A 13,867-nucleotide genomic window follows, 5' to 3' on the forward strand; every position below is an offset into this window, starting at 1 on the left:
CCGTTCAACGGACTGCTAAAACGCTATGTGGGCGCTGATTGGAGGGGAGTATGGAGGGGCCAATTCGTGGCCGGACTGTGCCTGTCGCTGATTGATCGCTCCTAATCAGTGATGCGGATTTCCGGGACAGACAAACAGACGGAAGTGGACCTTAGAATATTCACTTCCGTCCGTTTGTGTGTCTGTCTTGGAAATCCCGCATCACTGATTGGGAGCGACCAATCAGCGACAGGCACAGCATTACAGAATGCTGTAGATAAGCCCTTGATGGCGGTGGGCATCTGTCACCCTCGATTTTGGGGGTGACAGATTCCCTTTAAATGAATGCACTCCCCTCTTGTTCCAGTCTCTCCCCTTGGCAGATGAGCATTCACGTATGGGATAAACACATTTCATTCTTCACAATTTTTCTCTTCCGTTTGTTTACACCCCGAGGCGGAAAGTTTGTATGTAATTTATAGTTCAGACGGGTGAAGATTTGCTGCAATGTAACCAGTCTAGACGAGACTACTCTTCTAAGCATATCAACAATGCAGATCCCCTGTCCTGTGCCGACAGCTCGCTGTGGGCAGAGTGAGTGTTTCATGGGGGAGAGGGGAGTAGCGGGGCCTGGAGACCCTGGGGCCAAACACTGTGCTGGGCTTCATCCCATGTGTGGCTGTTCATACTTTCCCTTATGTTTCTGCCCTGAAAATGACTTCATCTCCCATCTTGGAGAGAGAGTGTGTCTGTTCCCACATCTGTTTGTGCTCAGTTTCTGGTGTGCGCCCCTCGTCCGCTGCCTCCTCATAGCCCGCCTGCAGCTGGAGAGCCGAGCAGTTGACATCAGCGCATATTATAGTACAAGTGTTTGTTTTCGTTACCCCCCAACCAGCTGGCATTATTGCCCTTTCTAGCTGCTACTGATCGCAAATGTCAGTCTAAACTTAGCGTCCTCCTTTGCATTATATGTCCCAGCTATTAAAATATCAGCGGATTGTGTTGTGTCCTGACAATGTGGATCTCGCTTTGTTTCCACCCACCGGGTTTGGAGAGTTTTATTTTGCTTTCACTTTTTGCTGCTTTTGCTGGATTTTTTTTCAAAAAGTAGAATCTTTGTCTATTTCCATTACCATTTACAATCCACTCCAGACATTGGTGTCAAAAACGGCGTCTAAAATGACCCGAATTGCCGAATTTTATTTTTCACTGCTGCCAATTACCGTTTAGTAAAACCGCACACGTTTCACCACAAACTGCCGCAACTATGTGACATGGTGTCTGGTCACATGGCGTCAGCAGGCCGAAGGAACTTGTCTTGTACAAGCAATGTGGTCAACAGATATAGTAATTTGCTGGAAAATGTATTGTTAAAGCGGTGTTCCAATCCAGTGATCGATCCTTGTGGAAAGTCACCAATACTAGATTTAGGGGATGGGGTGGCACCCAGCGCTGGCGGTAGTTCACTGAATACCACGGCTCCATCAATAGTTTAGTGGCCACTACAAAACGCATCCCATTATTTTTAATGGCATTCCGCAATTGTTGTGCCCATGCTGTGTTTTTTTCGGAACCGCATAGCGGAAAAAAAAGCGGCATGCTCTAATATGGGTATACCTTGACGTTTGGTAGAGCGGCTTAATATACATTTTTTGCAAAAAAAAAGTATTAACCAAATACCCTGTATTTTTCCATCTTTTTACTAGCACTTGCTGTTGACTGATATTTTCTGCAACAGAGTATTTTTTGGTTTTACTGTGCCTTTTTGTGTTTCAGTTTCTTGGTGGTGTGAACAGTGTCCCTACAGGCTTGTTCACTGTGTGCATGGCTCATGTGTTTGTTTTAACCATTTGTTTCCTTATCTTTTACAAGACTAGGGAGGTTCCCACCCCTCCTTGTGAGCCGTGCACATAAAAGCCGTTCTATGCTACGTGTCCACATTGGACATTTCCTTTCTGAATTCTGCTCATCCAGGTACTATACATATGACCGGGTTTTTAAATACATCAGATAGGTATTACATTAGTTAGGACTGCTCTAATACGGGTATACCTTGACGTTTGGTAGAGTGGCTTAATATACATTTTTTGCGAAAAACGTATTAAACAAGTACCCTGTGTTTTTCCATCTTTTTTGCTAGCACTTTTGCTGTTTACTGATATTTTCTGCAACAAAGTATTTTTTGGTTTTACTGTGCCTTTTTGTGTTTCATGTTCATTAATTTTGCGGAATCGCAGTGATTTTGCCGCTATAGAATTGTATTGGGACACATGGAAAAAAAACGCGACAAATACGACAAAAACACTAGAAAAATGCAAGTGGATTTCCTGGCAAGGGAGTCCGGTTTTGATGAGGAAAATTCTGCTTAGATTCTGCAACGTGAGCACATAGCCTTAGCGGTTAACAGAGCTGTGCTGTTAACTACTTACATCCAGCTGAATTGGAGCGGGCCTGCAGTACCTGGCATCGGCTGCTGAACACAATGAACTGTGCGTTTCCGCTTCACAAATGCTTATATCCACCCAGCGCTATGAACGGCATGTGCACTGATGATGCAGAGAGCCAGGAGAAGCTACAGTACTTTTTAAACTCTTTTGCAATTAAAAAAAAAAACTATTGTTAAAATCAGTTTAAAAAAAAGAAAAAAACTGCATAGTGCTGGATGTGTGGTACCCAGTGGGCCCAGCAGTGGGCACTAGAGTTGAATGAACTGTGCTGTTCAGTTCCACAACTGCTTCCATCCAGCACTGTGAACAGCGGTCGGTGGTAGGTCTGATAGGTGATCTGTAGCTGACGTGTGAACCCGGCCCTAATCTGGAATTGGGCATTTAATTCTTAATTTCCTTGTAGCCACACTTGTTGTAAGCATGCCATCTTTTGTGCAGATTCTCCTGAATTTGGCCATGTTTTGCTTTTCTCCCTGCACTTCTCCATTGCTGAAATATGGATCCCTCCTCCCTATACATAAATGTACTCTTAGCCAAGGGGGTGTAGTCTTTAACTTGTCTTTATTGGGGTTCTCTTGATGACCACACTTAGACGTGATATAGGGAAGAGGGAGCATATAAGGTAATTGAGACATACAAGAACAAAATATAAACATCTACAGATTCAAGAAAACCGCGGCATTTAGACAGGGTTAAAATGACATTTATAGCATGTGATCAGGTCTTTATAAAATCATGTCACTTGTGGCCAATTTTAGTTACTTTTTTTAAAAAAAAAAAAAACAGGAGAAAAATCCCATCTGGTTGTCTGTAGCAGAGCTTTGTGTAATTCTAGTCGAATTCTGCGGATACATAGGATAGGGCTTACATTACTGACTGTTACTAACCAATATGTAGCGTTTTGCCGTGCCTGGTAATTGTATTGTGGGATGATGATCTACAGTCATAGACTTGGAATTTCCTTGTGGTTTAATGGCTACTGACCAGCCATGACTCCTGAGAGCCAGCAGAGGGCGATCTTTCTCCATAAGTAACACTCTTCTACACTGTCATCTTCGCCAGCAGCACGCCGCCTGACTGTAGTAAGGTTCTGATGTGTAATGTGATACATTGTACAGGTCATTCATTATTTGTATTTATTTTTTTTTTTTACTATTATTATTTGACTTAATATTCTTTATTCTTTTTTTTTATTATTTTAAATAGGGGAATCAATGTGGTTCCTTTCCTGGAGTGGGTTGGATTGCCTGAAAGTATAGTGAATATTCTTAAGAATTCTGAGAGCGGAAACGTCCTGACAGCGTACGCCTTGTATAAGGTAGGGATCTCCGGGTATACGGGGTGGTCAGCGAGTTCTGTCGCATGCTCTGGTTGTCAGTTTCCAGCATTAGACTCTGCCCAATTACCTGACATGACAAACTAATAAAGCCGTCATATGGAGGAATGTGTAGCAATGCCTGGGACCACTGGACGCACGGACCACCTTCAGTCACTGGCTGGCTTGTCTGTGACCCGTATTCATTCCCCTCCACAATCAAAGTTCGGATTAATGCTAACTTGCCATCAATTATCTCAGTATGCCCTTCAGTCATTCTGTGCCGTGGCCAGTACATACTAAATCCCCTTATTGTCGGGATATATTTCTATAACAAAGCCACATTATTGCCTGCTCATTATAACACTGGCAAGTTTGACAGCCCGGTGGTAGAGGAGTCATGGTGATGAGAGTGCGGGCTGGTGGGGGTGTAGTAAGGGGTCTTTCTTCATTGTTTTTCTTTTTTTTTTTTTAATTCTCACAAATATTTGACATTGACACATGCTTTTAGTGAAAATTCCCTCTGGTTGCATCATTGGGAAGCGCTGTGGCATGTGGGGACCAACCTAAAAATTGTACGCCAGCTAGAAATGGATGTAGAGTTCTTACCATTTATATGTATCAAATCATCCCGCACCACACAGAATATTATTACAAGATGTCTGATTTGGAAACGTATTCATAGCCCATCCTTGAAGGGGTTATCCAAGACAGGGAATACATTGAAATACATTCTTCTCGCCTGTGATTGGCTCAATCGGTCACGTGTGCTGTCGGAATATCGTCACCTTACACTGCGCAATTCTGTTGTAAAGGAGTTTTCCAATGTTTTTACATCATAGGCTCCCACTGTGTAGAAATAAAGTGAGATATACTGACCCTGCCCTGCTTCATTGCTCGTTCTTTACCACTGATCCCGGTCTTTGTTGACAAACGTCAGCAGTGATGTCACGACGACAACAGCACTGCAGCTAATCACTGTGCTCAGCAGCTCTGTTGTCATGGCATCACTGCAGCAGCCTGTCTCCAAAGACCGGAGGTTGCCTAAGAATTAAAGAAAAATCATTCCTAGAAAACTCCTTTTTGATGAATTTCTGTTAATGCTTCATTTTCCCTTCAGTGGCGTTGAAGAATTGACCACCTGCTGTGGGAGTTTTCATATTACAGCTGGTTACTGTAGAGCCAAGCAAGATGGCCAACATTAAAGAGGTTGTCCACTACTTGAATACCCGTTCTCAGTCCTTATGTTTCCCCCTTATAAAGTAATAACACTTATAGCCACCTCCGGCGCTGTTCCAGCAGTGTCAGCACTGTCTCTCCTGGGAATCCAATATTATGTCACAATATCCCTGTGGCCATTCTGGGCTGACTTTACTCTCCCCGCCTTGGGGCAAATCACACACAACTGCAGCTCCAACGTCCTCCGAATGTATGTGGTACATCTAAAGGCGGGGAGAGTAAAGTCAGCGCAGAATGGCTACAGGGATATTGTGACGTAACAATACAGGTCCTTCTCAAAAAATTAGCATATAGTGTTAAATTTCATTATTTACCATAATGTAATGATTACAATTAAACTTTCATATATTATAGATTCATTATCCACCAACTGAAATTTGTCAGGTATTTTATTGTTTTAATACTGATGATTTTGGCATACAACTCCTGATAACCCAAAAAACCTGTCTCAATAAATTAGCATATTTCACCCATCCAATCAAATAAAAGTGTTTTTTAATAACAAACAAAAAAACCAACAAATAATAATGTTCAGTTATGCACTCAATACTTGGTCGGGAATCCTTTGGCAGAAATGACTGCTTCAATGCGGCGTGGCATGGTGGCAATCAGCCTGTGACACTGCTGAGATGTTATGGAGGCCCAGGATGCTTCAATAGCGGCCTTAAGCTCATCCAGAGTGTTGGGTCTTGCGTCTCTCAACTTTCTCTTCACAATATCCCACAGATTCTCTATGGGGTTCAGGTCAGGAGAGTTGGCAGGCCAATTGAGCACAGTAATATCATGGTCAGTAAACCATTTACCAGTGGTTTTGGCACTGTGAGCAGGTGCCAGGTCATGCTGAAAAATGAAATCTTCATCTCCATAAAGCATTTCAGCCGATGGAAGCATGAAGTGCTCCAAAATCTCCTGATAGCTAGCTGCATTGACCCTGCCCTTGATGAAACACAGTGGACCAACACCAGCAGCTGACATGGCACCCCACACCATCACTGACTGTGGGTACTTGACACTGGACTTCAGGCATTTTGGCATTTCCTTCTCCCCAGTCTTCCTCCAGACTCTGGCACCTTGATTTCCGAATGACATGCAAAATTTGCTTTCATCAGAAAAAAGTACTTGGGACCACTTAGCAACAGTCCAGTGCTGCTTCTCTGTAGCCCAGGTCAGGCGCCTCTGCCGCTGTTTATGGTTCAAAAGTGGCTTTACCTGGGGAATGCGGCACCTGTAGCCCATTTCCTGCACACGCCTGTGCACGGTGGCTCTGGATGTTTCCACACCAGACTCAGTCCACTGCTTCCTCAGGTTCCCCAAGGTCTGGAATCGGTCCTTCTCCACAATCTTCCTCAGGGTCCGGTCTCCTCTTCTCGTTGTACAGCGTTTTCTGCCACATTGTTTCCTTCCAACAGACTTACCATTGAGGTGCCTTGATACAGCACTCTGGGAACAGCCTATTTGTTGAGAAATTTCTTTCTGGGTCTTACCCTCTTGCTTGAGGGTGTCAATGATGGCCTTCTTGACATCTGTCAGGTCGCTAGTCTTACCCATGATGGGGGTTTTGAGTAATGAACCGGGCAGGGAGTTTATAAAAGCCTCAGGTATCTTTTGCATGTGTTTAGAGTTAATTAGTTGATTCAGAAGATTAGGGTAATAGGTCGTTTAGAGAACCTTTTCTTGATATGCTAATTTATTGAGACAGGTTTTTTGGGTTATCAGGAGTTGTATGCCAAAATCATCAGTATTAAAACAATAAAAGACCTGACAAATTTCAGTTGGTGGATAATGAATCTATAATATATGAAAGTTTAATTGTAATCATTACATTATGGTAAATAATGAAATTTAACACTATATGCTAATTTTTTGAGAAGGACCTGTATGTGATTCCCAGGAGAGACCGTGCTGACACTGCTGGAAGAGCGCCGGAGGTGGCTTAAGTGTCATTATTTTATAAGGTGGAAACATACAGATAGAGAAGGGGTATTCAAGTAACGGACAACCCCTTTTAACTCCTTATCGACCGCCGATACGCCTTTTCTGGTTGATTTGTTACCGACCCCAGTGTTGCAATTGCTGTTATAAATGGAATAACTGTGACCGCAAAAAAAAAAAGTATGATTTCCTCCCATTTAATTTGTGCCATTACATCAGAGGAGAGAGAAATGGGGTCCCCCCGGGACCTCAGGTGTCCCTGGATCCTCCTGCATCCCCCCCCCGTGATGTCCCCCGCCAGCGGCGTCTTCCGGGAAGCGAATGGCAGGCACATGCGCAGTGCGCCCGCCGAGATCTGCCGGCAAGCACCCGGCAACAATAGGAGGTTTTTCCTATTGGTTCATTTTGATCACTGTGATAGACCCTATCACAGTGATCAAGGTAAAAAAAATAGTAAATCAAACCCCCCTTTATCACCCCCTTAGTTAGATAAAAATAATAAAATAAAAAAAAGTATTTATTTCCATTTTTCCGTTAGGGTTATGGTTGGGCTTATAGTTGGAGTTTAGGCTAAAGTTAGGGTTTGGGATAAAGTTAGGGTTGGGTTAGGGGTGTGGTTACGGGTGTGGTTAGGGTTACTGGTGTGGTTAGGGTTACGGGTGTGGTTAGGGTTGGGATTAGGGTTATGGTTAGGATTGGGTTAGGGGTGTGTTGGGTTAGGGTTAAAGTTAGAATTGATGGGGGGGTTCCACCGTTTAGGTACATCAGGAGGTCTCCAAACACAACATGGCACCTACCATCGATTCCAGCCAATTTTGCGTTCAAAAAGTCAAACAGTGCTCCCTCCATTCTGAGCCCTGCCAGGCGCCCAAACAGTGGCTTTCCTCCACATACGGGGTATTAGCGTACTCAGGAGAAATTGTACAAGAAATGTTGTGGTCCATTTTCTCCTTATACCCTTGTCAAAATAAATAAATTGGTTCGAAAGCAAATTTTTTGCCCCCCCCCCCCCCCCCAATTCTACCTCCACCCTTAACCCTAATCCCAACCCTAACAATAACCCTAACCACAAACCTAACCCTAACACACCCCTAGTTCAAACTCTAGTCATAATTCCAACCATAACCACGACCTTAACTTTAGCCCGACCCTAACTTTAGCCCAGCTCTAACCCTAATGGAAAAATGGAAATTAATTAAAAAAAATTTATTTTATTATTTTTACCTAACTAAGGGGGGTGATAGAGGGGGGTTTTATTTACTACTTTTTTATTTTGATCACTGTGATAAACCCCATCACAGTGATCAAAATGAGCCAATAGGAAAAATTTCCTATTGGTGCCTGCCGCAGATCTCGGCTTGCGAACTGCCCATGCACCTGCCATTTTCTACCCGGAAGAAGACTCCATCGGCAGGAGGACTTCACGGGGGGTTGCAGGGACACCAGAGGTACCTGGTGGGGATTGGGGGACCCCATTTCTCTTCTGATTTGCGATCACATCAGAGGAGAGAGAATTTAAATGGGAAATCTGACTTTTTTTTTTTTTTTTTTTTTTGCGGTCGCCGTTATTTTGTTAATAAAATTTTTTCTGACCCGCATCATTTTCTTTGGAGTCTCAGCTACCCCTAGTAGCCAAGACCCCGGAGAAATTCCGACTCTAGGGGGCGCTATACCCTTATTTCTCAACGCTGTGAAAAAAGCGGTGCTGAGGAATAAGTACCCTTAACTGCCGCCGTTAAAAGATGTATCGGCGGTCGTTAAGGGGTTAAGTACCAAATTGGCTCTGTCACTAAAGGGTTAATGAACATTCTAGTTGATCATTTTCCAAATAAAACATCCACAATGGAGGTTCCACAGGCTGCAGTCTTCTCTAATACTCATCATTGCTATTCATTTTCTATGTACTCCAGTTGTATGAGCAGGAAGTCGCATGAGTCACCATGATGTCCTATATAGTTAGTACACGGCCTGTGTATGGGGGTAGAAGTGCTTCATTCTGCTGATGTCTCGCTGTAGAGAGACCCTGTGTTCCGTTCTTACAAGACCCTTTCTGTCTGGCAGGGAAGGAGGATTTCCTCTCACTTTTGCCAGAGTTCGGCTTGCAGGTGTGATTATAATCTAGGACACGAGACTAGTCTGGAACGGAGTGACTTCTGTATCTGCTCGCAGCTATGCGATCTGCGGGTTCCAGCATGCTTTCCCTCATGTCTAGACTGTAAAGCAGGCTTTTCAGCTTGATCAAAGCTGCTTACCCTCCAGTGCTTAATGTTGGTACATCCGCTGTGTGTTCTGTGCACAAGTGAAAGTGCTGAAGATTACTTGTTAATTATAGAAGTGCCATGTACTGGACTGTGCTGCGGGTCTGGTTAGTCAGTGATATGTTTCTAAGCTCTGGTTCACACTGCGTTTCTGCAGTAGGCCCAGGGTTATCTGAATTCCCCTAAAAGCAGGATTTGGACAAATTGCCAACTGGGCCATAGATTACAAACTTAGATTTTTCTCTGAACTTGTCTTTGTTCAGAAGGGCACAGAAAGATAGTCTGCTGTATTTGTGCCTGTCCGAGCAAACGGGTATGTTCACAGAGATAAGAGTTCATGTGAACCCAGTGTCATTGTATTCTATGGCCCCATCAGAGGGAATACAGATGGGACCCTAAGCAGATTGCTGAAACACAGTGTGAATAGGGCCTAATATTAAAGTATAATCATTGTTTTGATTTCTGAAATAATTTAGAGCCCAAATGAAAATAAGCAACTTTTTAATAAATCTTTTTCAGAGCAATCTGCTTCTTTCCCTTCCTTGACTCATGTTTAACTCTCAATTCATGGAATGCAGATGTTCCTATTGTTGAGAGTTGGTTCTCATAAAGTTCTATGAAGGATGAGGAGCTAGAGGCAGACATTCCACTGCAGGGTCTACTAACATGACAGTTATTGTCCTGCATAGAACTTTATGGACACCAACTGCCATCTATCTAAGTAATGGGAAAATCTGTGTTCACTGATTTCAGAATTTAGAGAATGAAAGTTGTCGTGGCGGAGAAAAAAAAACTGATTTATCTCATGATATAGATTACAAAGTTTGTTATTTTTATGTGTACCATTAATTAAAAAAATGACTATTATTCAACGTATTCACTTTACAGTGAGACAATGCGAAACCATAAAGGGAACTTTTCAGAAGCATGTGTAACATAAAATGCCAAAAGCTCACTCCTTACAAAGAACCGTTTTACCCCAGCAATTCAGTTTCAAAGACTGTTTTTTCTATATGTGGATATAGTGATGTGTCAGTCAAGCTGAGGCAGGAAGATGGCAGAGTTCAGCCACCCAGCGGACTTTTGTTTCTCAGAATTATTTTCAATGAAATGCTGCGTAGTTTGAGTAAAACACCAAGAGAGGAATGTATCAATGCCCGAGCATCAGTTTTATGGCCCAAAAGAGTCTTAATTGTATATTTATATATACATATATGAAGAAATCTGCAGTAGTATTAGTCCAAGGGAAGGCTGTTCCCTGTTCAGGAAATATGCTGCAAATGGGTCGGTTCTGAAAAATCTGGAGCTTACACAAGCAAGCTTGGTAGCAATGCTAGCACCAGGATCGTAGAGTCGGTAAGCCAAAACTTCGATTCCTCAATTTCCCTAACTCCGACCCCACAGCACTGGTCACTACTGAGCATGTACATAAAGTGCAGCACAGATTCATCTCCACTAAAAGCCGAGATCTTTAGATCAGGAACAGACCTTTATAGCACATTTCATAACTTTCCCAAATTCTTATGAAAACATTTACAATACATCCTTCACTGAACTACTGAACCTAATTTATGATGTATTTTAGGAGTCATAGTTGGTCCATTTTATACCAACTCAGATACCACCAAAATGGACACAAACTCCGACTTTGATTCCAGAGCCCTGGCTAATCTTATTACCATAGAGCAATGGTGGATTCTGACATGAAATGGGGATTACAGCAAGCTGCTGCTGGAAAGTCCACCTTTCTCTAGAGGCCACAGGTACGGGGTCTGTATAGAGTGAGGAGCCAAGTATGACGGCTGCCTGGGGTCTGATGGCTTGCATGGGAGACCAAACCCAGTAAAAAAAGACTTTAGCGTTATGTCAAAAGCAAAAGTCAGATGCTATAGGATTTTTACGGGATGAAAAGGGTGACGTGGGCAAAAATTTTGAGAAAGTCGAACTTTTAAATTCCTATTTTGCATCTGTGTTTTCTAAGAAAGCAATTGTAACATCAACTGATCTTCACAATGCCATCGAGGGAATAAAATAATTCACTGTATCCATAAACAGAGATGGTGAGGAAACACATGGCTAATTTACATGAATTTAAATCTCCTAGTCTACATGAATTTCATCCTAGGCTACTGAAAGAGTTAGCAGAGGAAATTGCAGGACCACTAGCCAGAATCTTTGAAAAATCCTGGAGAACAGCAGAAATCCCAGAAGATTGGAGGAAGGCAAAAAAGGAAAGCAGATTGAGCTAGGAAATTACACACCAGTGAGCCTTACTTCTATACCAGGAAATTTCTTTCAACAAATTATTAAACACTATGTGTTTGTAATTACTTGGATAAGAATACAGTATTTAACCGGAGTCACCATGGGTTTGTAGCAATCAAGTCATGCCAGACTAATCTAATTTCCTTCTATGATGGAATCGCTGACTGGTTGAATTCGAGTGACACAGCTGAACGTCAATGGGAGTAGAAATTACAGAATATGCTCGGAATCGATCGTCAAACATAAATTTGGAACGAATAGGGTATCAATATGGCACAAATATGGCAAATCCAGATTCGGCGAACGATTCCGAACATATTCACTCAACTCTAGTAGCTAACACTAGAGAAGACAGAGAAAAGATTCAGAAGAATCTAAATAAGCTGGAACAATGGGCAGCGACTAATAGAATGGTAATTAACCGGGAGAAATGCAAGATTCTACATCTGGGCAAGAAAAACGAAAACTACATCTACAGAATGGGAGGAACAGAACTAAGCGACAGAACATGTTAAAGACTTGGGTATACTAATAGATAACAGACTGCACATGAGTCAGCAGTGTGATGCAGCACCAAAAAAGACAGCATAATTCTAGGACACATTAAGAGAAGCATAGAGTCTAGATCACATGAAGTAATTATCCCCCTCTACTCCTCCTTGGTCAGGCCTCGAATACTATGTCCAGTTCTGGGCACACATTTTAAAAAAAACATTGAAAAACTGGAGTAAGTTCAAAGAAGAGCTACCAGGATGGTGAGCAGACTGCAAAGTATGTCCTACGAGGAACGATTTAATGGATCTGGGAATGTTTAGCTTGCAAAAAAGGCTAAGAGGAGACTTAATAGCTGTCTTCAAATATCTGAAGGGATGTCACAGTGTAGAGGGATCATGCTTATTCTCATTTGCACATGGAAACACGAAAAGCAATGGAATGAAACTGAAAAGGAGAAGATATAGATTAGATGTTAGAAAAATCTTTGACAGTGATCAATGAGTGGAACAGTCTTCCACAAGAGGTAGTGAGTTATCCTTCAATGGAAGTCTTCAAACAGAGGCTGGACAGACATCTGTTTGAGATGGTTTAGTGAATCCTGCGCTGGATTGAGCTGGGAGTTTCATACGTCAACCCTTGAGGTCCCTTCCGACTTTAACATTCTATGATGTGGAGTCTGGTCTGAAATAATTTTTGGGTGTGCTGAAGGTCATCTGTATTAATGATGTTTATAGGATGTTGCAAGTTAAAGATGTTTCTATTTTAATGGTTTATGCAGTAGGTGAACATTATTTTCGGTTGTGCGTGCAATTTTTTTTTTGTTCCATAGTTTGGGACCAGTAATCCTGTCAGAGTGCTTGATCCATCAAATCATGGACACGAACAGTGCTCCAGATGGACTCCATTGACAGTGGTTCTGTTAAAATGCCATTGAGGTGTCCCATCACTTTCTTCCAGGCAAATATGACACATCTGCTCCTGATGCAGTATTATATGAGCCTTATTTTATTATTTGTGACTGCTTTCCTGGCATACACGGTGGGAATTTCTGATAATTTAGAGTAGGCTCTCTGATTTTGAAAGGGTATCTGTCAGCAGGTTTTTGCTATGTAATTTCACATCAGCATGATTTAGGGAATGACCACGATTTCAGCAATGTATCGGTTTACTGGGTACAGCAGTTATGATAGAATCACAGTTTTCTCTGCTGCAGAGTTAGCAGAATGCTGAGACCTGTATAACCCCACACACAGTACTGATTAGTAGCTTTCTGTCAATATACACTGAGCACAGAAAGCTGCCAATCGGTGCTGGTGGGCAGGGTTGGACTAGTAGGCATGAGGCAGTTTGTCCTGTAGTGATAATCTCCTGCAGAAAAAACACTGTACTGAAACAGCAGCACACAGCCTAATAAGTGACAGATCAATGGTATCTGCCCCAACATCATGGTTTTTCAGATGACATAGTAAAAACCTGCTGACAGATTACCTTTTTAAGAGGTTGAAAAATATTTGAAACACACTTTATAACTAAACATGACTGATGAAAAGACAGAAGTAGTCTTGAAAGTTTGATGTCGGTTGGCTAATAAAAGATCTGTTGAGGAAACTCACTTTTTATTTTTTCTTTATATTGACTGCCACGTTCCTAAGATGTGTGCCCACGTTGCGTTTTTTATGCTTTTCTGCCGCAACGCTTAAAAAACGCATTCCCATGCAATCCTATGGGATTCCGCAGTTGCTGTGCCCATGCTGCAGATTTTTCCGCTGCGGAATCGCATAGCGGTAAAATCCGCAGCATGTTTATTATTTCTGCGGATTCGCGGCGATTCCGCAGCCATAGGATTGCATTGAAACGCTCACTTTACGCATGTGACTATGCCCACCATGCGTAAAGTGAGCGCTTCATATGGGGATGGTACCCAGAATCTGGAGGAG

General features: G+C 42.5%; 1 protein-coding gene across 2 annotated transcripts in view; it reads left to right on the forward strand.

Moving 5' to 3' along the window:
• FAM210A (family with sequence similarity 210 member A) overlaps positions 1-13,867 on the forward strand; it is a 76,474-nt gene that overhangs the window by 37,862 nt on the left and 24,745 nt on the right. For both annotated transcript variants that reach the window (XM_069731002.1, XM_069731003.1), the window contains exon 4: positions 3,633-3,744. In XM_069731002.1, the coding sequence (XP_069587103.1) occupies positions 3,633-3,744 (112 nt within the window). The remainder of the gene's footprint in view (positions 1-3,632; positions 3,745-13,867) is intronic.

The sequence above is a fragment of the Ranitomeya imitator genome, chromosome 6 (assembly GCF_032444005.1).
Source record: "Ranitomeya imitator isolate aRanImi1 chromosome 6, aRanImi1.pri, whole genome shotgun sequence".
Taxonomy (NCBI): Eukaryota; Metazoa; Chordata; class Amphibia; order Anura; family Dendrobatidae; genus Ranitomeya; species Ranitomeya imitator.